The sequence below is a fragment of the Pan troglodytes genome, chromosome 8 (genome assembly GCF_028858775.2).
Source record: "Pan troglodytes isolate AG18354 chromosome 8, NHGRI_mPanTro3-v2.0_pri, whole genome shotgun sequence".
In the NCBI taxonomy this organism is placed as follows: Eukaryota; Metazoa; Chordata; class Mammalia; order Primates; family Hominidae; genus Pan; species Pan troglodytes.
The window spans coordinates 40,050,135-40,076,815 of NC_072406.2; the positions used below are offsets into that span (position 1 = coordinate 40,050,135).

Here is a 26,681-nt window from a genome sequence, read left to right on the forward strand (position 1 = left end):
GAACAAAGAATCTCAATAAAGAGGTACAAAGTTATGAAAGAACCAAATGGAAACCTGGGCGCTGAAAAATTCAACTTACGAAACAAAACAATGCAAGTAGATTTGAGATGGCAGACGCATCGGTGAGCTTGAAGAAAAATCAACGTTACACAACCTGAGAAATAGAGGGAGAAAAAGACTGAAAAAAATGAACAGAGCCTGAGACCAGGGTAACAGGAAATGTACCAACAAATGCATAAGGCGAATCACAGAAGAGCAAAGGGCAGAAAAATGTAACTAAGAAATAATGTCCAAAAATCTCTCAAATTTTATAAAAAACATTATATATCCAAGAAGCTAAAACAAACAAAAACCAACAACAACAAACCCAAGTAGGATAAACACTATGAGATCCACACCGAAAAACGTCTTAGTCAAACTGTTTAAAAGACAAGGCCTAGAAAAAAAAAGCCCAAAAGCAGTGAGGAAAACAATTACACAAAGGAGACCAAAAATAATTAACAGCTGACTTCGCACCAAAAGTAATGGAAATCCGGGTGCACTGGGATGACGTTAAAAGAGAGTCAAAGAAAAAGTTGTCAGGCACAAATTCTATATCCAGCAAACTATCCTTAAAAAAAAAAAAAGAATCAAGGCAAAACCAGACATTGCCAGATAAAGATTAAGGACATTAAGATCGTATAAAGCAGTAGTTCCAACCATTATTATTATTATTATTATTACTATTATTGGAGATGGTGTATTGCTCTGTCACCCAGGCTGGAGTATACTGGCATGATCTCAGCTCACTGCAACCTCTGCCTCCCAGGTTCAAGTGATTCTCCTGCCTCAGCAACTTGAATAGATGCAATTACAGGCATGCACCACTATGCACAACTAATTTTTGTATTTTGGGTAGAGATGGGGTTTCGTCATGTTGGCCAGGCTTGTTTCAAACTCCTGGCCTCAAGTGATCTGCCTACCTCAGCCTCCTAAATTGCTGGGATTACAGGTGAGTCACTGCGCCCAGCCAGTAGTTCCAATTATTTAAAGCAAAAGAAGGTAGGAAAGGAGGAACAGCAGAATCTCTTTAGGTATGAGGGAAAAAAAATAGCAAAAGACAGGTATAAATTCAAATATATCAATAATATTAAGTATAAATGAACTGAACACCCCACCGAAATGGCAGAGATTGTGAAACGGGATAAAAAAGCAAGATCCGGGCCGGGCGCGGTGGCTCACACCTGTAATCCTAACACTTTGGGAGGCCGAGGCGGGTGGATCACGAGGTCAGGAGATCGAGACCACCCTGGCAAACATGGTGAAACCCTGTCTCTACTAAAAATACAAAACAAAAAATAAGCCGGGCGTGGTGGCGGGCGCCTGTAGTCCCAGCTACTCAGGAGGCTGAGGCAGGAGAATGGCTTAAACCCGGGAGGCGGAGCTTGCAGTGAGCCGAGATCACGCCACTGCACTCTAGCCTGGGCGACAGAGCAAAACTCCATCTCAAAAAACAACAACGAAACAAACAAACAAAAAAGGCAAGACCTGGCCAGGCGCGGTGACTTATGCCTGTAATCCCAGCACTTTGGGAGGCCGAGGAGGGTGGATCACGAGGTCAGGAGATCGAGACCATCTTGACTAACACAGTGAAACCCCGTCTCTACTAAAAATACAAAAAATTAGCTGGGCGTGGTGGCCGGCGCCTGTAGTCAGTCCCAGCTACTCGGGAGGCTGAGGCAGGAGAATGGCGTGAACCCGGGAGGCGGAGCTTGCAGTGAGCCCAGATGGCGCCACTGCACTCCAGCCTGGGAAACAGAGCCAGACTCGTCTTAAAAAAAAAAAAAAAAAAAAAAAAAAAAAAAAAAAAAAAAATCAAGATCCATCTGATAAAGGACTTGCATTCAGAATATATCTTTTTTAACTTGTAAGAACAAGACAACCCAATTAAAAGAAGTAAAAGATCTGAATAGACACTTCTCCAAAGAAGATATACAAATGGCCAATAAGCACAGGAAGATGCTCAGCATCTTATGTCACTAGAGAAATGATCTAACTTGGATGAGATTAATTTGGATATGAGTGGTCCACTAGAATGGCCATAATTATAAAGGCAGACTATAAGCACTGCAAAAGATGTGGAGAAACTATAACCTTCCTACATTGCTAGTTAGAACATAAAATTATAGTCACTTTGAAAATAGTTCATAAGTTTCTTAAAAAATTAATCCAAACACTTGCATGACAATGTTTTGGGTGATGGAAATGTTCTAAAATCTAATTGTGGTGATGATTACACACACAACATCTTTCAACTCTACATTTACAATGAATTTTATCATATGTAAATTATACCTCAACAAATATGTAAAAAAATTTAAGACAGATAAGACTTTATCAATATTTTATACGTGTATGTATGTACATACAGAGAGGGAGACAGAACAGGTTTGGGGCAATAAAAAACGGGCAGAATGATAACAATTGGTAAATCTGGATGCAGGGTATATGAGACATCCATGTATTATGCTGGCAACATTTCTGCCAGTTTGAAATTACATTAAGATTTAAGATTATCAACCAAAAGGTCAAGAATATAATGTAACAAGCTTCCTGTAACAATATCTATCTTTTTTCAATGAAGACCATATACAGCTTAAATTATTAGGAAATTGTAGATAATTTTAATGAAGTCAACGTCAAGAATATAATCTGGCTGTAATACCAATACAATGTGCTCTAAAATAATTTTTCTATTGAGTTAAATATTCATCTGTAGATCCTATAACAGCATGTTCATATTCACAAAATCTGAATGAAAAGTAAACACAACTTGGCATTTCTGACGCAGGGTAACACAAAGTTCACTTCGGAGGGGACTGAGATTTTTGTTTAATTTTGCTTTTGAAACCAAGCACAGTTATAGTCAAAATGAGGGACATTATTCAGAATGAGGTTATGTATTTATTTAACAAAATACTGCTTCTCTGAAGTACATTTCATTAGGGAGAGTGACAGTAATGCTAAAAAAAAGAACATGAAAATGCACACAGCATTTCTGAAAGGTTATAATAATTTATTTAATTTTTTTTTGAGACAGAGTCTCACTCTGTCACCCAGGCTGGAGTGCAGTGGCTCCTGTGATCTTGGCTCACTGCAACCTCCACCTCCTGGGTTCAAGCAATTCTCGTGCCTCAGCCTCTCAAGTAGCTGGGATTCCAGGCATGCACCACCACATCTGGCTATTTTTTTTTGTATTTAAATTTATTTTAATTTTTTTTTGAGGCAGAGTCTTGCTCTGTTGCCCAGGCTGGAGTGCAGTGGCATGATCTCAGCTCACTGCAACCTCCATCTCCCAGGCTCAAGCAATTCTCCTGCCTTGGCCCCCAGAGTAGCTGGGATTATAAGCACCTGCCACCATGCCCAGGTAATTTTTGCATGTTTAGTAGAGATGGGGTTTCACCATGTTGGCCAGGCTGGTCTCAAACTCTTGACCTCAGGTGATTTGCCCGCCTTGGCCTCTGAAAAGTGCTGGGATTACAGGCGTGAGCAACCGCGCCCAGCCCTATTTTTTTGTATTTTAGTAGAGACAGCGTTTCACCACGTTGGCCAGGCTGGTCTCGAACTCCTGGCCTCAAGCAATCCACCCGCCTCAGCCTCCAAAAGTGCTGGGATTACAGATGTGAGCCATGGCACCATGCCAAAAGGCTATATTCCTGGCTCTGTGTTTCCGAGACTGCTTTTAATCCCAACTTCTCTACATTTAGATTAAAAAACATTTTATTCATGGTCAATCTGGAACATAATTACTGCATCTTTAGTTTCCACTGATGTATATAGAAGGCTAAAGGCACAATTTTTATCAAATCTAGTAGAGTAACCAAACATAAAATCATTAATTACTTTCAACTTAATAACTAATTGACATTCCTCAAAAGAGCTGTTTTCAATCCTGATAGTTCTTTATTTTTTCAAAATATATTTGCCATGGGATGCTAATTTGCAATAGGTGTCATAATGAGAATAACCCAAACTGGATAAATGTGACAAATGATTGACAAAGCATTTCACACCCTTCAATTACACCACATCAAGAATGAGGGGAAAGCGTTGTAAAAGTAGACTACTGCAATGCTACTTATATTCTTGCAATAAAACCAGCAAGCATCCATATCAAGAGAGTTATCATCTCACTTCCAACTTTTTCCCCTCAAGAACAATTTGAATCTCTTTGGCATCCAAAGTCTCATAGGTCAATAAAGCTTCTGCGAGATTCTTATGCTCCTTTGCATGAGTTTTCAAGATATGTTTTGCTCGTTCATATGAGTCCTGAAATAGAAAAGGAGATACGTAAGCAGCAGCAAATGCAGGGATGCGAAAACCAGTCAATGGGAAGAGAAAGAAAAACTTTATGTACCCTAAAAAATATGAAATCTGTTTATATTTATAAAATCATGTAGAATCTTGATTCTACAGTAGAGATAATTTGTGCATTATCACATAAATAGTGAGGAAAAGAGAATAAACACCTGAGAAGGCAGAGACCACCTCTTCTATAACACTCTCTAAACCTTTCCATCATACAAACTTTCTGTACCCTTAACTACTCTAAAGCATTCCCTCTACTTCCTTGAAATAATCAAACCCATGGTCCCTCCTGTGGAGAATGCATTCCCTAAGCCCTCTCAAGTGCTATTTGTTCATGTTTACCCTAGTTACTTCACAGTAAACAGCTGAGCTCATTGTTCCCGTTACCTCTTTCAGACCATTACTAACCTACCCTCTTATATAATGCACTCTTCCTATTCTGTTGAAGTCCAGGCCATTTGACTATGGAGCTATCCAACCGTCTTCATTGTGCCATCTAACAAACATAGTCCTTACTCACTAAAGACTTTGGCACTCAGCTCTGTCACTCTCTCTCTCTATTTTTTTTTCAGTCTCACTGTTGCTTAGGCTGGAGTGAAGTCAGGCAATCACAACTCACTATGGCTTCAACCTCCCTGGGCTCAGGTGATCCTCCCACCTCAGCCCAAGTAGCTGGGACTACAGGCATGAACCACCATGCCCAGCTAATTTTTCTATGTTTTGTAGAGATGGGGTTTTGCCATGTTGCCCAGGCTGGTCAGTCTTACCCTTAAAACCTGCCTGGCTGGGTGCGGTGGCTCACACCTGTAATCCCAGCACTTTGGGAGGCCAAGGCAGGTGGATCGTTTGAGCCCAGGAGTTCGACACCAGCCTGGGTAACATAGTGAAATGCTCTCTACAAAAAATAACAAAATTAACTAGACATGGCAGCATGCGCTTATAGTCCCAGCTACTCAGGAGGCTGAGGTGGGAGGATCACTTGAGCTTGGGAGACAGAGGTTGCAATGAGCCAAGATCACAGCACTGCACTCCAGCCTGGGTGACAGGGCAAGATGCTGTCTCAAAAAAAAAAAAAAAAAAAAAAAAAATACCTGCCTTCATGAATGGGTAGCTTCAACATTCAAATGCAATACATAACCAATCTCTCCACTAAGTTCCCACATCTATTTCCAACTAAGATGCCTCAAATTCAACATATATAATACTGAAATTGGGCCGGGCGCAGTAATCCCAGCACTTTGGGAGGCCGAGGTGGGTGGATCGCCTGAGGTCAAGAGTTTGAGATCAGCCTGGCCAACAGGGTGAAACCCTGTCTCTACTAAAAATACAAAAAATTAGCCAGGCATGGTGGCACGCGCCTGTAATCCCAGCTACTCAGAAGGCTGAGGCAGGAGAATCACTTGAACCCAGAAGGCGGAAGTTGCAATGAGCCGAGATAGCACTACTGCACTCCAGCCTGGGCAACAAGAGCAGAACTCTGTCTCAAAAAAAAAAAAAAAAAAAAAGAAAAAACAAAAACAAAAAACTGAAATCATAGAGCTAGGCATAGTGGTGTGTGCCTGTAGCCCCAGCTACTTGGGAGGTTGACTTGAGCCCAGGAGTTCAAGTCCAGCCTGGGCAATATAGCAAGACCCATCCCCTTAAAAAAAAAATGACAAAACCCACAAAAAACCAACAATAAAACACCTACTAAACTTATTTCTTAGGTTGCAGTGAGCCGAGATCATGTCACTGCACTCTAGCCTGGGCAGCAGAATGAGACTCCATAAAAAAAAAAATTTATTTGTTGAATACATGTCAAAGACTCAATAAACAATACTCTTCCCATTCTATTACCTCTTACAGTTTTGCAGCTAAAGTACAATTGAATTTTATATACATATAAAATTATATATATATATTTTATTTCAACAGCTTATGGGGTACAAGTGGTTTTGGTTACATGGATGAATTGTATAGTGGTAAAGTCTGGGATTTTAGTGTATCCATACCTACATAGTGTACGCTGTACCTGATACCTAATATGTAGTTATTTTGTCCCTCACCCTGAGAATTGAATTTTTACAACCATGCAATATAGAACTGTTCTTAGCCCGTGTCCAGGTTCACGAACAGAGAGGTGCCTTAATAACATTTAAATCATTGCTGAAATGCTGCACCTATTATCTTTATTTTTAATTTTTTCCCCAGACACCATGGTGACTATTATCTTTATTTTATAAAATGATGTTTCTAGTGAACAGAGGGCCTTCAGCTGTTATTTTTTAAGAACCTGACTATTTAAGCACATTGTTCCTAAGAAAATAAATAAGCACAAAAAATATTATTACCCTTAGAAGGATTCTTATTTCTTGTTCGATGGCAGATTGGGTTTCTGGACTTAGTTTCCCTGTATCACTGTAGGTCATAACTCCAAGCTAAAACCAAAAGGAAGAAAGTAATTGAACAGAAAACCCCCAAACACCAACAAATTTGAAAGAGAAAATACTATCCTATATATAAGGAAACAAATATATGGGGGACAAGAAAGAAGTACAATAGAAAACTGCATTTGAGGCCGGGCACAGTGGCTCACACCTGTAATCCTAGGATTTTGGGAGGCCGAGGAGGGTGGATCACCTGAGGTTAGGAGTTAGAGACCAGCCTGGAAACATGGAGAAACGCCATTTCTTCTAAAAACACAAAAAATAGCTGCGCATAGCGGCACGTGCCTGTAACCACAGCTACTCAGGAGGCTGAGGCAGGAGAATCGCTTGAACCCAGGAGGCGGTGGTTGCAGTAAGCTGACATTGCGCCACTGCACTCCAGCCTAGGTGACAGAGCGAGACTCCGTCTCCAAAAAAAATAAAAATAAAAACTGCATTTGAGGGCAAAGAAATTTCCACATTCTTCTGAAAGTATAAAGACTAACATTTAGCCAGGCATGGTGGCAGGTGACTGTAATCCCAGCTACTTGGGAGGCTGAGGCAGGAGAATCGCTTGAACCCGGGAGGTGGTAGCTGCAGTGAGCCAACATCACGCCACTGCACTACAGCCTGGGCAACAGAGCAAGACTCCGTCTCAAAAACAAAGAAACAAAAAAACACTAAGATCAAAATAGTAAAAGTATGAGCAAGATAGAACATTTAAAATCTTTTTTTTTTTTTTTTGGAGACAGGGTCTTGCTCTGTCACCCAGGGTAGAGTGCAGTGGACTCACTGTAGCCTCGACCTCCTGGGTTCAGAGAATCCTCCCACCTCAGACTCCCAAGTAGCTGGGATTACAGGCACACACCACCATACCTGGCTAATTTTTGTATTTTTTTAGAGATGGGGTTGTGCCATGTTGCCCAGGCTGGTCCAGAACTCACTCCTGGGCTCAAGCAATACAGTCTCCTCAGCCTCCCAAAGTGCTGGGATTACAGGTGTGAGCCACAGTGCCCAGCCTAAAATCATTTTAAGTCTGGTTCTCAGTACTTTCTTGAAAAACCTTGGCAGCTACTTCAAATATAGAAATCCATAATTCACAGAGTATAGTAGTGCTTCAAGAACAATGACAAGATGAAAATATGAAATAGAGGGAAACAGTAAAGTAACCAAACTTAGAAAGTAGACTCTTTCATGCCACATGGAAAAGCTAAGGAATTCACCTTGCTTTATCACTTAATTAACTCGTGAAGTAATAGTTACTATCTGGGCAGCTCATTCTCAGCAGCTAAGAGAAGGTCCATTTTCTTTATTCAGAGAATAACAATGTTCAGAATAAAGAGCCTCAAATCCATTTGGAGTGAGAGAGAGAAAAAGTGAATATTACCAATTTATAATCAGAACCATCTCTCAAATCAACACTTGACACATAATTTGATACATGAAAAGGATTAAAAAAATCTATTACCTTTTCACTCATTCCAAATTTGGTAACCATCCGCTTTGCTATTTTAGTGGCATTATCAAAATCACTGGAAGCACCTAAAATAAAATAAAAACGTACCATTTTAAAACATATCTTTAAGACCACATATAATTTGAACTAAAGCCATTCTTTAAAGCTAACCTGTTGTAATATGGTCGGTTCCAAATATAAGCTCCTCTGCCACTCTTCCTCCCATACTAACATCCATTTGTGCAAGCAGCTGGGCTCTAGTTTCATTCCATCTGTCATTCTCAGGTAACAGGGACACCTAGACAATTAAAAATTAATCAGATAAAAAATAAGGAAAGAGGCTGGGTGCGGTGGCTCACGCCTGAATCCCAGCACTTTGGCAGGCCGAGGTGGGTGGATCACCTGAGGTTGGGAGTTCGAGACCAGCCTGACCAACATGGAGAAATCCTGTCTCTACTAAAAATACAAAATTAGGCAGGCATGGTGGTGCATGGCTATAATCCCAACTACTTGGGAGGCTAAGGCAGAAGACTCACTTGAAGCCAGGAGACAGAGGTTGCAGTGAGCTGAGATCATGCCATTGCACTCTAGCCTGGGCAACAAGAGTGAAACTCCATCTCAAAAATAAAATACAATAAATAAAATAAAACCAAATTAAAATAAAATAAAATGTAATGAAAGAAATTCAGATACAGGCTGGGTGCAGTGGCTCATACCTGTAGTCTCAGCACTTTAGGAGGCTGAGGTGTGAGGATCACTTGAGCCCAGGAGTTTGAGTAGCCTGGGCAACATCGCGAGACTCCATCAATATAAAATAAAATAAAAATTAAAAAAAAATTCAGATACAGTTCTGATATAGTTACATTAAAAACCAGAATTTCAGCACCGTAAGACTGGGCAAAATAAAAAAATACAAACCAGAATTATCATTTAGCTCTCACTAAAGTACTTTATACCATGTTGCTGAAAGCTGGTCATCAGGGGACTGATGAAAAACCAGCAATTAGAGAATAAAAACATCCTTTATAAAGCAACAACAATAGGTGGATAATGCTGCAATAGGACTGTTTTCTCCCCAGGTGCATAGAAATTTTTTAAACATCTACAATGTTGAAAGATCTGATAAACTTGTACTAAATGATAAAAATCTTAGAGAAACTACTGAATCAGTTACTACAAAACATAATGTTTTCCCTTTTGGGGCAGCGGAGTAATTAGATATTTAAGAATTAGGCAGGCCATGGTGGCTCACGCCTGTAATCCCAGCACTTTGGGAGACTGAGGCAGGTGGATCACCTGAGGTCAGGAGTTCTAGAGCAGCCTGGCCAACATGGTGAAACCCCATCTCTACTAAAATTACAAAAATTAGCTGGGCGTGGTGGTGGGCACCTGTAATCCCAGTTACTTGGGAGGCTGAGGTGAAAGAATCGTTTGAATCCGGAAGGCAGAGGTTGCAGTGAGCTGAGATCGCGCCATTGCACTCCAGCCTGGGTGACAGGGCGAGACACTACAAAAAACTTACATGTCCAAGTGTTGGCCCCCGTGGCATGATTGTAGCTTTGTTGATAGGCATTGCATCTTTTGTGTAATATGCAATAATGGCATGACCAGATTCATGATATGCTGTGATGGTTTTGTTTTTGTTATCAATTTCCACACTTCTTCTTTCAGGCCCTAAGATAAATTTAATTGAGTAAATACTCCATTAGAAAGGTATATTTAAATCAACAAAACACATTCTTGCCTGCAAATCAAATACACTCCACCCTTCCTATCAGCAGATTCTGCATCCATAGATTCAACCAAATAAGGATTAAAACTATGGGGAAGAGGAACAATAAAAAATAATACAAATGAAAAAAAATACATTATAACAACTATTTACAGAGCATTTATATTGTATTAGTAATCTAGAGATGATTTGAAGTATACAGAATTATGTAGGTATATGCAAATAGTACACCATTTTATAAAAGACACTTGAGCATCCCTGAATTTTGGTATCCACACGGGTCCTGGAACCAATCCCCACCCCTTCAGTGGATACTGAGAGGTGAATGTATCTGATATGGGATTAATATTATAAAACAAAAAACTCATTCTCCTTAAAGTCATTCTTATTATAGCTCACTCTAACCTTGAACTCTTAGCCTCAAGCAATCCACCCACCTCAGCTTCCCAAAGTGCTGGGATTACAGGCATGTGCCACTGCACCTAGCTTTAGTAATTTTTAGTAATTTTGTTTCTTTTTAAACAGGGTCTGTAACCCAGGCTGGAGTACAGTGGCATGATCATGGCTCACTGTAGCTTTAACTTCTTGGACTTAAGTAATCCTCCCACCTAGGATTCCCAAGTAGATGGGACCACAGTCGCATGCCACCCCACCCAACTAATTTTTAAAATTTTTGGTAGAGATGGAGTCTTGCTATGTTGCCCAGCTGATCTTGAACTCCAACGATTCTGGGCTCAAGCAGTCCTCCTGCCTTGGCCTCCCAAAGTGCTGGGATTACAGGTGTGAGCCACCACGCCCAGTCTACAAAGTTTTTTAAAATGGGCAGAATTCATTCCTAACACATACAAACTTTAACAATTTAACTGAAAACCAAAACTGTCAAAACTATCATCTTAATTCAAAAGGGAAAACTTATTTCTATTTCTATAAAATAAACTTCCAATTTAACAAGAATATCATAACTAATGTGATTTTAAGCCAATCCAAGATTTAAAATCGAAATTAAGCACAGAATAAAGTTAAGTATCCTTTTTCGCAGCAATGTCTGACAAGAGGAAATGTATACGTGCCTCATCTCCCCACTACCAGTTTAACTATATAATTACATAAGCAACTAGAATATATTTGTTTCATAAGATGCCAAATTGTGGTGTTGTCAAGTATATATTTTCATGTTCCCATCACTTTCTAAAGCTTTCCAGTCTCTTTCTAAGAAAGAGACAAAACTAATAAATGTGGTACACTATAAAATCAGTTCTGTATCACTGACAAGATTATTGTCAAGAAAATGTTACAGTTTAATGGCATTTGTTTGATGTTAAGTTGGGAATTTTGTAAAATCATTTATTACAAATCTTGAAAACCCAGACACTGAAGTTTTAGAGTAAGATTAGATTCAACATAGCCATGGCTTTAGCTGTTTGAATAGAGTATTTGCCCCTAAATGAATTATCTAACACAATGAAAAGTAAAAGACAGAAAAAAAAGAAAGGAAACCTACCCATTAGAATTTTGTCTTTGGAAAACTCCAGCTCCTTCATGGTAACCATTTCTTTTCCATCAACAGCTGCTTTTAATGCAGCCTGGTTCACAAGATTCTCCAACTCTGCTCCGGAAAAGCCAACGGTACCTCGAGCTATAATTTCTGGATCAACGGCTAATGTAAAAAGACAACACAACGTTAATAAGTCTAAAACAGGTAAAAGAAAGCTCTTCACAAAGAACTCACATTCCAACTGGGTGCGTTGGCTCATGCCTGTAATCCCAGCACTTTGGGAGGCTGGGGCAGGCAGATCACCTAAGGACAGGAGTTGGAGACCATCCTGGCCAACATGGTGAAACCCCATCTCTACTAAAAATACAAAAATTAGCTGGGCATGGTGGCATGCACCTGTAATCCCAGCTATTCAGAAGGCTGAGGCAGAAGAATCACTTGAACCCGGGAGGTGGAGGTTGCAGTAAGCCAAGATTGTGCCACTCCACTCTAGCCTGGGCAAAAAGGGCAAAACTCTTGTCTCAAAAAAAAAAAAAAACAAAAAAAAAAACACCTCACATTCCGAGGGAAAAAAGAAAATAGCTAGCTATTCTGAGCCATAGTTTAGTCACTTTTTCTCTGAATTTCATCTGGAAATACTTTAGACATAAAAGCTGCCCTTATAGGAAACATGTATAGTTTAATGAATTGATACAGCTATCTCTGAAACTACTGCAGCTTTAATAATTTCATTTATTACTCAAGTGAGTAATAAATTTCCATGTGTTTTGTTTTATAATTTGCTTTCTTCTCTTTTGGCCCCACACTGACTATATCATGAGTTACTGTTTCTGCAGCTTTTTAAAATTATTTTGCATTTTACATTCATCTTAAAAAAATGTGTGTGTGTGTATGTATATGTATGTATCCTCAAATATTATCTGTGTGAATACTCTAAAAAAACCTTTCTTTAGACTCAGGGTTCAAAACAATAGAATCTCCTGGATATACACTAAGGAATGGACTTTTAAACGAACATACTAATGGAAAAAAAAAAAGACAAAAATGAACTGGTCTTTTAATGTTAATACATGTATCATGAAAGGACCACAAACAGGGTGAGTGGTATATTACCACTTTACAGCAATGACAAATGTTTGTTTTGATACTTACATTGATCAAACTTTATTTTATTGAGATACCATTTCAAAATTTCTGTTCGACCTTTTACATCTGGCCTTGGAACTGTAACTTGCATGTCAAAACGACCAGGACGTATTAAGGCACTACAGGAAGAATGCAAAAGGAAAATATAAATTAATAAACTATTTAAGCTCCAATTCAACAGGACTGACACCCTAATGACATGACTGGGAAGCCAATGGCAGCCAGAGCGCAGATGGAGTTTTGTACATAAATATTCAGATAGTTCCTTTAAAACATGGCTCAAGTAACAGTGTCAATAACCAGAAAGCAGAACAAAGGTTCATTTAGATACACGTGTGTACCTAGGTAGCCTACCCCTCAGAAACAAAAGCATGCAGGTAATTCAGTCCAGGAACAAATAATTCCACAACAAACTATTATGAGAACCACACATCCATCTCAACTGCTAAGTACAGAATGTTAGACTAGAGTCTTAGGCAGTGACAAACTACTGATCAAATGAAAATACGAATAACTTCTACAGTAAAATTTTTTTCATAGTAACTTTAAACCTAGTTATAATACTACAGTTAATTTATTTTAAAAATCCTCTCTACATACAACTTTTGTGACATATAACAAATAAATATTTTAAGTTTTATTGAGATGTAATTCACATAATTTAAAGTGGATACTATAGTGGTTTTTAATACATTCAGAATTGTACAACCATCACCACAATCTAATTTTAGAATATTCCCATCCCCCACAAAGAAATCCCATATCCAATGACAGCCATTCCCCATTCTCCCTAACCTCTGGTAACCGCTAACCCAATTTGTCTCTGTGAATTTGCTTATTCTGGATATTGCATATAAATGGAATCATACAGTGTTGATGTGATCTTTTGCAACGGACTTCTTTTAGCATAATTTTGTAGCATGTAACAGTACTTCACAAAAATCTTCTTTTAATACTTACTTATCTAATGCCTCTGGGAAGTTTGTGGCTCCTATTATGATAACTCCTTCATTGGGTTTAAAACTATATTGGAAAAAAAATAGTATCTTTTACTAACACTGAAGCACAGCACACATGTAGAAATGCTCTACACAAAACTGGTTTGTTTTCTTTTTTTGAGACTAGGACTCGCTTTGTGGCCTAGGCTGAAGCGCACCAGTATGATCATAGCTCACTGCTGCCTCAAACTCCTGGGTTGAAGTGAACCTTCTGCCTCAACCTCTCAAGTGGCTGGAATGACAGGTGCATGCCAACATATCTGACTAATTTATTTTTTATTTATTTTTAAATCTTTTCTCCCTAATTTCTAGGTACAAGCCACTATTTTTTTTTTTTTTTTTTTTTGGAGATGGAGTCTCACTGTCACCCAGGTTGGAGTTCAATGGCGCTCACTGCAACCTCCATCTCCCAGGTTCAAGCAATTCTCATGTCTCAGCTTCCTGAGTAGCCAGGATTACAGGCGCCTGCCACCACACCCAGCTAATTCTTATATTTTTAGTAAAGACGGGGTTTCACCATGTTGGCCAGGTTGGTCTTGAACTCCTGACCTCAAGCAATACACCCGCCTCAGCCTCCCAAAGTGCTAGGATTATAGGCTTGACCTACTGTGCCCGGTGACTGTTTTTATTTTTAGTAGAGATAGGGTCTTGCTATCTTGACCAGGCTGGTTTTGAACTCCTGGCCTCAAGCAATCCTCCCACCACCTTGGCTTCCAAAAGTCCTGGGATTACAGGCGTGAGCCACCATGCCCAGCTTCATTAATCCAATAACAGCCAAGAAAAGAAACTGATAATAAACCACCAATTCATCTGTGACTACATACCTTCACAATTACCTGGTCTATGCAGGAAAAGATAACCTGATATAAAAAGCTTAGGTGCCTGGTTAATTTTTGAAAAATTACTTTCAAGTATACCAATTCAAATTATTTGCTCCTGGGCTTCCTATGTGGTTTCAAAATGTCTTATATTGAGTTTTAAGATACTTCTTTCAAAGCAACATCACCTCTTGCTTCTTATATTATGAACATTGATGTAAGCTTTAAATCTGCCACAACACTCAAAGTTAGTCATAAATTATGTAGAAACAACTGTATTTCTTCAAATAGACTACTAGTCTCGGCATAAATCATTGTTTTTCTGTCATAAGTGTAACAATAAATGAAAAATACCATAAATTAAATAAGATGAGTTGATATTCAAATATCCAATTAGTAATGAAAACAATACAATACTGAGAGAAAAAGCTTGTCTTGAGTTCTTGCATGAGGGACTACTCTGTTTCCTATACACATCACATTTTTCCTATCTCTAGATATGAAATGCCTTATGGAAATAATTTGCATAAGATCAATTCTACGTGTATCAAATGCTGGGAGGGATCACCATATTCTAAGAAAAAAGAAGACTCAATTACCCATCCATTTCAGCAAGAAGTTGATTTATGGTCTGCCTTGAATATGGATGCATTGGAGATTCAATTCTCTTCCCACCAACAGAATCTAATTCATCAATAAATATAACACAAGGAGCATTCGCTTTTGCTTCCCCTAAGAAAATAAAAAACATTCAAATAAGCTGAAAGAAAGTCAACATTTTTGAACAAAACGAGATAAATATTAAAATCCTATAAAACTGTCAAAAGCCAACAAAAAATATTCACTGGAAGAAAAGGACATCATTTTTTACTGACTTAAAAATAGTATCTTCAGAGGGAAAAAACTATACCAAAGAAATGATATAAAACAAAACAGTTGGGCATTCATTCATTCTTTCCAGCTATACAAATATATACAATCAGGTTTGAAGCTAATTACTCCTTAATTCCATACTACAAAATTGATGAATAAAATGAAAAAACACTAAGAGATTTTTGGTAGCCTCCAACTTCATCTTGCACTTCCACTAGCTCTTCCGATAATTCATATAGTAAGTAACCCAAACCAAGGTCCCACAATGGCTATTTTAACTATCAATCAAAACTAATTAGCATGCAAAGCTGGAGGCCCCAAAAAATAGAAATTAAAAAAAGGAAGAAAAAAAGTAATTAGCAAAGAAAGGGTAAGATACACACTTCCCTTAACAAAATTTAGCACTGCATCAAAGATACACCAAAACGTACTAAAAAGATTTCTGATACGGCTGGCTCCCACACCCACAAACATCTCATCAAATTCGGATCCAGAAGCATAATAAAAAGGAACATCAGCTTCTCCCGCCACAGCTCGGGCAAGAAGTGTCTTTCCAGTCCCTGGGGGTCCAACTAAAAGAATTCCTAAAAGAAAATGAAAACGAGAATGATTCAAAGTATTTTTTAAAAATCCCTCAATATGAACCTATAAAATAAATAATTATTCATTTATATAATTTTCAGGCTGAGGTCACACCAATAACCAATATTTTGAAACACAGCAAACCGTACTCGTCTCTGCTAATGGTTCACTTCAGAATCTTGTCCAAAATTAATGTTCCTGTATTATATAAATATTGTTTCCATATCAACAAGAGACATGACAGGGAGAATCTTGAGGCAAAAAAATATAAACCCATTTATCACTAAATAAGATAAAATTCATGTAAAAATAGATTAAAAGACTAAACAACCAAATGTAATTAGTGAATCTTGATTTGATGCTTTTTCATAAAGAACAAAAAATTCTAGAGACATCTGGTGAAAACATTTAAACAAGACTGAGAGTACATGATATTAAGGAAATAGACATAATTTTCTTTGGTGGGATAAGGTTATTATGTTTATTTAGGACACTGTCCTTATTCTTAGGTGATGTACAATAAAGTCTTTAGATGTCAAGTAGTTGATGTTTATAGTTTTCTTTCAAATGTTCAGGGGGAAAAATACACACATAACACAGCAAGCAAATATGACAGAATGTTAACAATTGTTGAGTCTAAGTGGATAGGATATGGATGTTAATTGTACTGTTCTTTCAAGGTTTTCCATATGTTTGCAAATTTTCATAATACCAAAGATTTTCACATTAGAAAAACAGAATTACCTGATTTATATGTTTTTATAAATATACATATTACATTAAAAAAGCAACAAAACTTCTTTACATACATGTTTGCTGCATTTTAACATAAAAAAAATTTTAAAGAAAGCTCAAGCTCAAAAATAGCTTTAAGACTATCCTAGTATTGTCATGTTTTAGTTATACTTAACTGGTTTAAATCATATTAATTTCTGTGGATTACATCTTGGTATCTGAAGATTTTTCTACAAATTTATACTACTCAAATTTTCTACAAATTTAAAATACTCCTTGTGATTAGAAAGAGGAAGAGTGTAACTATTAATACTTCTATGGTTTTAAACATTCACTCTGTGATGTTTAAATAAATGTAAAGGTGGTATGTGGAATGTCTCCTGATATGGGCTTTTCCAGTGTTTTCTCATGATTGTATTGAGATTGTGCTCTTTTTTAATTCCTTTTTGCGTGGACACCACATAAGCCATCACTTGGGTCCTTTCTAGAGCATCAGGAAGTACATGATGTTGATAAGGCTTTTGCCAGTGATATTAGCTAAAGTTATCATTATTAAGTACTGATTTAATAAATGTACCCTAAATTAGCAAAGGTTACTGCAAATAATTTCATACACTGCTGTATTTTCAGTGGAGATAGTTGGCAGCATAAAAACAAGCATTAAAAAGGAGTGTCATCCTTTAACTCAGCAATTCCATTTCTAGAAATTTATTCTAAAGAAATAATTAAGCATGCAGGCAAAGCCTTGAATTAAGATGAAACACAGCACTATTCTTAATAGCAAAAAAACTGGAAACCATATAAAAATTCAATATAAATGGTTAAATTGTGATATAACCATAAATTAGAAGGATACTATGAAGTCATTAAAAGTCATGTTAACCATGAGAAAACATCAGACAAAGCTAAACTGAGAACATTCTATAAATAATTAGGCAAGTACTCTTTGCAACTGTAAAAATCATGAAAGATCCTCTTCTCTCCACTCCCTCACAAAAGGCTAAGGAATTGTTTCATTGTTTCATTTGAAAAAAAAAAAAAAAACAATAAAAGCCTAAATGTTACCTGTGATCCTGGATTAGGTCCTGAACCAGGGAAGTGGGTAGGGATCAGGGCAACACTACAAAGGATACTATTGGAGCAAATGCTGAAATTTGAATATAGACTCTAAATTTGATAATGGTTTTGTATGTATGTTAAATGTCCTATTTTTTTTTTTTTTTGAGACAGAATCTTGCTTTGTCACCCAGACTGGAGTGCAGTGGGAACAATCTCGGTTCACTGCAACCTCTACCTCCTAGGTTCAAACGATTCTCCTGCCTCAGCCTCCTGAGTAGCTGGGATTACAGGCGCCTGCCACCAAGCCCAGCTAATTTCTTTTTTTAGTAGAGACAGGGTTTCACCATGTTGGCCAGGCTGGTTGGAACTCCAATGGCCCCTGGTTCAAGACCAGACTGGTCTCGAACTCCTGATTCTCAAGTAATCCACCCGCCTCCACCTCCTAAACTGCTGGGATTAAAGGCGTGAGCCACCACACCCAGTAATGTCCTAATTTTAATATTATTCTGGAGTTATATAGAAGAATATCCTTATTCTTAGGAAATACACACTTGGGGTGATTATTTACAATTTACTCTCAAATAGTTAAAAATTTATTTATTTACAAATAATTTTTATATTTATATATACATAAAGAGACAAAGTGAATGATTTTTAAAATGGAGCTAGGTTGAGTGCACTGGCTCATGCCTGCAGTCCTAGTACTTTAGGAGGCCAAAGTGAGTGGATCGCTTGAGCCCAGGAGTTCAAGAGCAGCCTGGGCAACATGGAGTAACCTCATCTCTATAAAAAATACAAAAATTAGCCGGCATGGTGGTGTGTACCTGTGGTCTCAGCTACTTGGGAGGGCTGCCTGAACTCAGGAGGTTGTGGCTACAGCGAGCCATGATTGCATCACTGCACTCAAGCCTGGGTCTAAAAAGGAAGCTAAATATTAAAAATTTGTGAGTCTAGGTAAAGGGTATGAGGAGCATTCTATGTACTATTCTTGTAACTTTAAATTTGAAAGTATATAAAAACTTGCAGTTACCAAAAAAAAAAAAAAGGCTATGGAATTGTATGTTCAGAATGAACATCTATTTTGTAAAATAGCAATTAAGACTTAAACTTTAATCAGTTAAAATTAAATAAGTAATATAGGTTTTTTTTGTTTGTTTCTTTGTTTTTGTTTTTTCCATCAAATCATGGTAAAGAAAAGATATCTTACCTTTTGGAAGTTTACCTCCAAGAATAGTAAATTTTTGTGGATTTTTCAAGAATTCAACAACTTCCTGTAATTCTTGTTTAGCTTCCTCCACCTAAAGTGACACAATTTTCCAAATAACTTTAGATAATGGACACGTTTGGTTAGATTATCAAGGCTTCCCTTTTGAAAATCATAAATTTAATTTGGATATGGAATTAACCTGACCTTCTCTGTTTCAGTAAAAAAAGCATACAAAAATGGCCCCTTATAAAACAAAGGGTTTTCCCCTGACCATTATTTCCAATTATGCAAAGTCTCCTTACTATCCCCCAAAAAATCATTCTGAACTTTCATTTTCTCAGTGAGAAAACAAAAGTCAAGTACATTGGACAGGTTTAAAAAGAAAGTACCTAGAGAGGAGCATACTAAAACATGAAACATAGCTTCATGCCAAAGGGCATTCTGAAAATGTCCAATTAATGTCAAGATTCGCTTATTATTTCAAAGAAAAATTCCCAGGCATATTTCCAGGAAATATTACACTTATTAAAGAACAAAGTTATGTTTTTTTTGTTAGACTTGAAATGATCTTTGAAAGTTATTCTGATTAAATAATTAAAAATGTAATAATGTTTTAATCAAGTTAATGGTTAAAAACATAGCATTTTCTTTTCAGAGTATTTAAAAAAATAGAAAACAAAGCTTTGTCCATTCCTAGGTCCGGAGAAGCGTGTACATATGTTCCCCAAGAGACTTGTATAAAAATAGTCACACCAGCTGTATTTGAACCAAAAACTAGAAATAAATGTCCACCCTAAAGTAGTGTAATTGCACCGTGTTGTAGTATTCTTATAATGGGATACTATGCAATAAGGATAAATAAACCTCAACTCCAAATAACATAGATGGATCTCACAAACATGTTGAATAAAAGAAGCCTCATACAAAAGAGGATATTCTATATGGATTACATTTATCTAAAATTCAAAAATAGGGAAAATTCATGTATGGTATTAGACAGGAAATTGTCCCTAGGTTAGTAACCAGAAGGAGGCATCAAGGAGGTTCTGGGCTTCTGCTAAGGTTCTATTTCTTGAGCTGGGTGCTTATAACACAGACAGTTTGTGAAAATTTATGGATTTGTGCACTATTGTGTGCATTTGTTAAACTTCAATGAAATTTATGGTTAAAAAAAGACTTGGCTGGTTTATTAAAAGAGAACTTGAAAGATAATATCCATGTACTAAAAGAAGACTAAAATATATTTGGTCAAAATAATAGATATATTTCCAATTTTAAGTTGTAGGAATAAAGAAGAGATTAAACATAATTTAATACTCAAATAAACTATATTCTCTCTCCGAATTCTGTGGCAAGAGAATCCCCACTTGAGGAACATAAGATCTATCAAGGAAAATAGTTAATGGGATCAAGGTAATGAATCAAGTTATTAAAAGCCCTTATTAATATTTTTAAGGCTATATATATAAGTGTGCCCATATATTCAGAAATTCTAGGCAAGGAAATGACATTCCTATACAAGCTCTTTGAGATTTGGTAAACATTTGTCACAGGAACTACCTAATGGCAAACCTGTTCTGGTAAATGCTACTGAATTACTTTGCTCTATATAAATTTAGGTCTTATAGCAATTATAAAATTGATTCATTTTAGCATGGAAAACTTGGTAAGGATCTACCTTAATTGTGATGTCTACTTTCACTACGCTTAGTTATCAGCATGGCTTTAGTTTAGTACTCAGAAATCCCCACATTCCAGGACAGGCGTGGTGGCTCATGCCTGTTACCCCCAGCACTTTGTGAGGCTGAGATGGGAGGACTGCCTGAGCTCAGGAGTTTGAGACCAGCCTGGACAACAAAGTGAAACTCTGTCTCTACACCGCTCCCCCACCCCCCAAAAAAAAGAAGAAGAAAAAGAAAGATAAATCAGCTGGGCTTGGTGGCTGATGCCTATAATCCCAGCACTTTGGGAGGCAAAGATGGGTGGATCATTTGAGCTCAGGAGATCAAGACCAGCCTGGGCAACGCAGCTAAATCCCGACTCTACAAAAAAAACTACAAAAATTAGCCAGGCATAGGGGCACACGCCTGTAGTCCTAGCTACCTGAGAGGCTGAGGCGGGAGGATGGCTGGAGCCCATGAGGAGGAGGTTGTTGTGAGCTAAGATCACACTACTGCACTTCAGTCTGGGTGATAGAGCCAGACCCTGTCTAGAAAGAATAATAAAATTAAATTAAAAAATTAGCCAAGTGTGGTAGTGCATGCCTGTGGTCTCAGCTACAAGGGAGGTTAAGGCAGGAGTATCACTTGAGCCCAGAAGGTCAAAGCTGCAGTGAGCTATGATCATGCCACTGCACTCCAGCCTGGGCAAGAGAGCAAGACCCTGTCTCAAAAAAAAAAAAAAATCTCTCATTCCAAAAGAAGTGTGGTATATTCAGTAAGTATGTAAGTACATTACAGACAGAGAATAACAATGCTGTGTCTGACCTCAGCCTTAATACAGGCTCAATTTAGAAAAGGCATGCAGACCTCAAACACAATGAGAAGGGCCCTCCACACTGATGACTGAAGTTTTCAAATAATCACTGCACCAACCTCTTCCTCAATTGTTCCCTTTATACAATTCCAACAGGGTTCATAGCCATTTAAACTGGAAAGGAAAGGAAAGAACTACTTGGTTGTAAAACTATCATAATGATTCCCAATGCCTTATTCCCCAATAGTCAAGGCTGAAAAAACATGGTTATGTATAAACAGAGACACGAATAAGTAAAGAAGAAAAGCAGAAATAATAACATAACCAATCTCTTCAGAGTTGGAAGAGTCCTCAGATCACGTACTTCAAATCCCTCCTGCGGAAGAATTTCTTCTAAAACACTCCTGAAAGATAATTACCCAGCCACTACAGTTCTGAGAAATCAAATATAATAGAGCAGATATAATGGCAAAGCACAGAGAAGAGCACAGTGTGGTACTAAAGTTGCAGAATTCACATTTGGAAAAGATAAAAAAAAAAAAATCAGTAGAAAAACCACTCATTTTGACTTGTCTTAATATAAATTCATGATCCAAAATTTCAAGTGAGCACAACAGTTTTATTTCCTGTTTCCATTCATTCTCCTATTGCTACACAATTTACTTCCTCCATTAACCACTCATTCCTCCTCTCCCAACCATATTCTCTCTGCTGGTGACCTTGATTCTATCAATTTCCACAACCCCCCACCTAACAGTTTACCAACATTCCAACTTTATTTTGTATTATGATACATTATCTGTGCTCTTCTGTCAGACAAAATCCAAGAATTGTTTGCAATCCTCTATTCCATCTCATTTCTTTCCACCTCTTGTAAACCCACTGCAATTGGAATTTAACCCCTGCTACTCCACTAACATTGCTCTTTATCAGGTACACCAATGACCTACTGCTAAATCAAATGGTTAGTTCTCACTTGGCCCATCAATAGCATTTCACATTGCTGATCACTCCCCTCATCATAGAAATATTTTCTTCCAGGATACCATTGTCACCTAACTCACTGGCAGCTCCTTCTCATCTTGGTTCCTGTCTTCTCTTCTCTGTCTTGTGAACCTTCAAGTAAGTGCTCTGTAACTCGGTATTTAAATCTCTCTTCTGGTTACACTCACTCCCTGGGTGATCTCATCCAAACATGTGGACTTAACATACGTATAAATACAGTCTCCTATTTTTAATTCTAGCTCAGACCTCTCCCATACCTCCAAAGTGGTATATCCAAGTTACTCAACACTTTCATTCGTATCTCTCACACTTAACATACCTAAAACTAAATTTCTAACCTTTGTCCCCCAGATCTGCTCCACTCACAGCCTTTTAAAACCTCACTAAAGGCCGGGCACCGTGGCTCACGCCTGTAATCCCAGCACTTTGATCCGCCTGGATCACCTGAGGTCAGGAGTTCAAGACCAGCCTGGCTAACATGGTAAAACCCTGTTTCTACTAAAAACACAAAAAATTAGCTGGGCGTGGTGGCTCGCGCCTGTAATCCCAGCTACTCTGGAGGCTGAGGCAGGAGAATCGCTTGAATCTGGGAGGTGGAGGTTGCACTGAGCCGAGATCACGCCATTGCACTCCAGCTTGGGCAACAATAGCAAAACTCCGTCTCAAAAACAAAAACAAAAATCTCAGTAAATGTCAATTCTATCCTTCTAATTGCTGAGACCAAAAATCTTGTGGCTCTTTTTGACTCCTCTTTTCTCTTACACCCTACGTTCCAATAAGAAATCCTATTAGTTCTACTTTCAAAAATGAACAAGTCAGACACCCTATTACTTGAGAGCCTTTGCTCAAACTGTTCCTTTGGTCAGAAACGTTCCTTTCTCAGATAAATGCAGTTTATTCCATCTTCTCCTTCAGATTTTGTCTCAAATGTCACCTTCTCCATCAATCGCACCTTGAACACTCCATTTAAAACTGTAAGCCTTCTCTCAAAACTCCCAATCCTCTTTACCCTGCTCTACTTTTTCCTCCATACACTTTTATTCTTTTAACATACTCTACTTTTTCTTACATCACATATCAGTGTCCAATTACTGCTTTTAGAGTTTAAACTCTAAGAATGCAGAGATTATTTATTCTATCCCAGCAGCTAAAATAGGGCCTAGCACTTAATAGATACTATTAAATATTTAACAAATTAATCAACTATAAACTAGCATTTATCCATTCTATTAATTCAAGAAATATACATTGTCTAACATGTTTTAGATAGTGGAGTTACAAAGATCAGTAAGAGGTACAGGTAAAGAAGGACCATTTATTAAATATCTACTATGTGTCAAGCACATACATTATCTGTCAGGATCTAAAGTAATTTCTTCAAGGTCTCATAGCTAATAAGTATAAAAATGAATTTCAAACATTAGTCAGCTTGACTCTGAAGTCCACATTCACTCCACCACACCAGGCTGCTCCTTCATAAATTATACTATCCCCTGCCATAAAGCAAGATTTGATCCTTGGCTATTATTATTTATCCCAAAATACTAATGTTTCTAATACTTTTGGACACAATTTTACCTATTCTAGAATACACTGTAGAATCAAATATCGACCTCATATAGAGTATCAATTAGAGAATGTATGAAGAAGGCAAGGCAATCTTCTTAACTTACCCCTTTAACATGTTCGAAGGTGACATTTTTCATCTGGACAGGATCTACTGCAGAATCAAGCCCTGTTGTTGTCCGGAAGCGGACTAAAGGGAAGAAAAGAAATGTTTATATTTGATAGATTAATAACATTCCAATCACCTTGTTTTTTAGATGCAAGAAAGCAAAGCCTAGAAAAATTAAATGTCTAAGTGACCTAACTTCACATATCAAATCAGAGTGAGGAATAGAAACTAGGTCTTCTGGATTTCTTTTTTTTTCTTTTTGACGGAGTCTTGCTCTGTTACCAGGCTGGAGTGCAGCGGCACGATCTTGGCTCACTGCAACCTCAACCTCCCAGGTTCAAGCGATTCTCCTGCCTCAGCCTCCCAAGTAGCTGGGATTACAGGCATGCGCCACCAAACCCGGCTAATTTTGTATTTTTAGCAGAGACAGGGTTTTGCCATGTTGGTCAGGCTGGTCTTGAACTCCTGACCTCAGGTGATCCACCCGCCTCAGCCTCCCAAAGTGCTGGGATTACAGGCGTGAGCCACCATGCCCAGCTGGTCTTCTGGATTTCTAAACCATCTTCAAAGAGTAAGTGATTCACATTAAAAAGACATATTTCGGCTGCTCTGCCTATGGAGTAGCCATTCTTTTATTCCTTTACTTTCTTAATAAACTTGAAAAAATAAAAAATAATAAAGACTGGGCGTGGTGGCTCACACCTGTAATCCCAGCACTTTGGGAGGCTGAGGCGGGCAGATCACAAGGTGAGGAGATCGAGACCATCTTGGCTAACACGTGAAACGCCGTCTCTACTAAAAACACAAAAAATTAGCTGGGCATGGTGGCGCAAGCCTGTAGTCCCAGCTACTCGGGAGGGAGGCAGTGGAACTGCTTGAACCCCGGGAGGAGGAGGTTGCAGCGAGCCAAGATTGCCCCACTGCACTCCAGCCTGGGCAACAGAGTGAGACTCCATCTCAAAAAAAATAAATGAAATAAAATAAAATGACCTATTTGTACTTTTCAGTTAATAAAATCAAAAATTATTTTCTACTTCTTATTGTAGTATCTAATGATAGAAATCTTAAATCAAAGTTTCTCAAACTTTGGTGTGAATAAAACTCACTTGAGAAGTATGTTAATTCTCAGGCCACAGCACAGGACCCAGGAGAATTTTCATTTTTAACAAACACTTCAATTATTCTAATTGGTCACAGGTCTACACTTTGAAATACATTGCCTTAAAGTTAGCAGAAAACACTGACACACATTAATAAAAAATTGAGGCTTAACACATTATTATACTTTTCATGTAGTCTTCTTCCTCTGACAACTATATTACTTGCCCTCAAATGACCTATCAATTATGACAACATTAAGTCTGACAAGCAAGACAGAAAAAGTCTGATAGGACAGTAAAATATTTGAGATCAATTTTGGAGAACTATTACAAGGATTTCTTAAGTCTTTCCCACTCAGGTAGAAACTTCCAAACTAGAGCAGTTATAAATGAGTAAATTGAGCAATTTCTAATTTCCTCAGAAGAAGCCCAAAATACTGTTAAGATAGGCTGAAAAATGAGCTGGCAAAATATGGGGTTAAGAAGAAATGCTTAATAAATCAGGAACACAGAAGCTGGGAAAACAAATTTAAAACAGTAATTCTAGAACGAACACCAATAGTTTTGGCCCACAAAGTATTTTTTAAGAATCTGTACATATCCTTAATATTTAAGAGAATAGGCAACACAGGGTGAAAACTGCACAGTAGTGGAAAAGGTAATTGGAACCACTTAAGTCTGACACTATTGCTTAATTTCAGATAAGCAAACTAAAAAAAAGGGAAACATTTAATGTGATTTTATGAATAAACTGAATTTGTTTATCTTTGAAATAGAAGACTATTTCAGCTTGTATTGCCATTATAAAATTCTTCTACATAATTTTAAAATTAATTAATTAATTTTCCTTTCGCCCTGTTGACCAGGATAATTTTTAAATTTTATAATTGGACAGGTATCATTTTCTAAAAATCTGGGAAACTAACCACTACTAGGAATGAAAGCCTAATTCTAGAACTGTAAACATTAATATGTTCTTTCTTTAAGGGTTAGATTAGGCATTAAAAGGAATCATGTATTTAAAGGAATAAGAAATAAGTTAGACAAATAAAAAAAGCTTTTACCAGATAAAAATGGGTTTTTTAGAAGTCCATAAATGCCGAATAGCAGCAGAACGAAGAGAATCAGACGGGTTCGCCTTAGGGAATCTAGGAGAGAAAGAAAAAGCTTTACATGAAATCACATTTATGAAATATGACAGCTCAATGAAATGCAAATATTAGGTTATTGTTAATAATCATATTTCATCACATCCAATTTTGGAATCTGGCATTCTTTCTCACAAATGCTATGATTTCCTGTAAGTACCCTATTATCAAAAACTTAAGGCCAAGCATGGTGGCTCATGCCTGTAATCCTAGCATTTTAAGAGGTCAAGGCAGGAGGATCACTTGATCCCTGGAGTTCAAGACCAGCCTGGACAACAGGGCAAGATTCCATCTCTACAAAAATTAGCTGGGCGTGGTGGCACATGCCTGTGATCCTAGCTACTCAGGAGGCTGAGGTGAGAGGATCACTTGAGCCCAGAAAGTTAAGGCTACAATGAGCCATGATTGCACCACTGCACTCTGGC

At 37.7% G+C, this 26,681-nt stretch overlaps 1 protein-coding gene across 2 annotated transcripts in view; it reads right to left on the reverse strand.

The window, feature by feature from the left end:
- Positions 1 to 3,920: 3,920 nt before the first annotated feature.
- YME1L1 (YME1 like 1 ATPase) overlaps positions 3,921 to 26,681 on the reverse strand; it is a 42,613-nt gene continuing 19,852 nt past the window's right edge. For both annotated transcript variants that reach the window (XM_003312492.7, XM_003312493.7), the window contains 13 exons: positions 26,173 to 26,256; positions 24,007 to 24,089; positions 18,854 to 18,944; positions 15,702 to 15,854; positions 14,997 to 15,129; positions 13,542 to 13,604; positions 12,588 to 12,700; positions 11,442 to 11,597; positions 9,731 to 9,882; positions 8,380 to 8,506; positions 8,221 to 8,294; positions 6,678 to 6,764; positions 3,921 to 4,308 (listed from right to left, as the gene is read on the reverse strand). In XM_003312492.7, the coding sequence (XP_003312540.2) occupies positions 4,165 to 4,308; positions 6,678 to 6,764; positions 8,221 to 8,294; positions 8,380 to 8,506; positions 9,731 to 9,882; positions 11,442 to 11,597; positions 12,588 to 12,700; positions 13,542 to 13,604; positions 14,997 to 15,129; positions 15,702 to 15,854; positions 18,854 to 18,944; positions 24,007 to 24,089; positions 26,173 to 26,256 (1,460 nt within the window). In that variant the 3' untranslated portion in view covers positions 3,921 to 4,164. The remainder of the gene's footprint in view (positions 4,309 to 6,677; positions 6,765 to 8,220; positions 8,295 to 8,379; positions 8,507 to 9,730; positions 9,883 to 11,441; positions 11,598 to 12,587; positions 12,701 to 13,541; positions 13,605 to 14,996; positions 15,130 to 15,701; positions 15,855 to 18,853; positions 18,945 to 24,006; positions 24,090 to 26,172; positions 26,257 to 26,681) is intronic.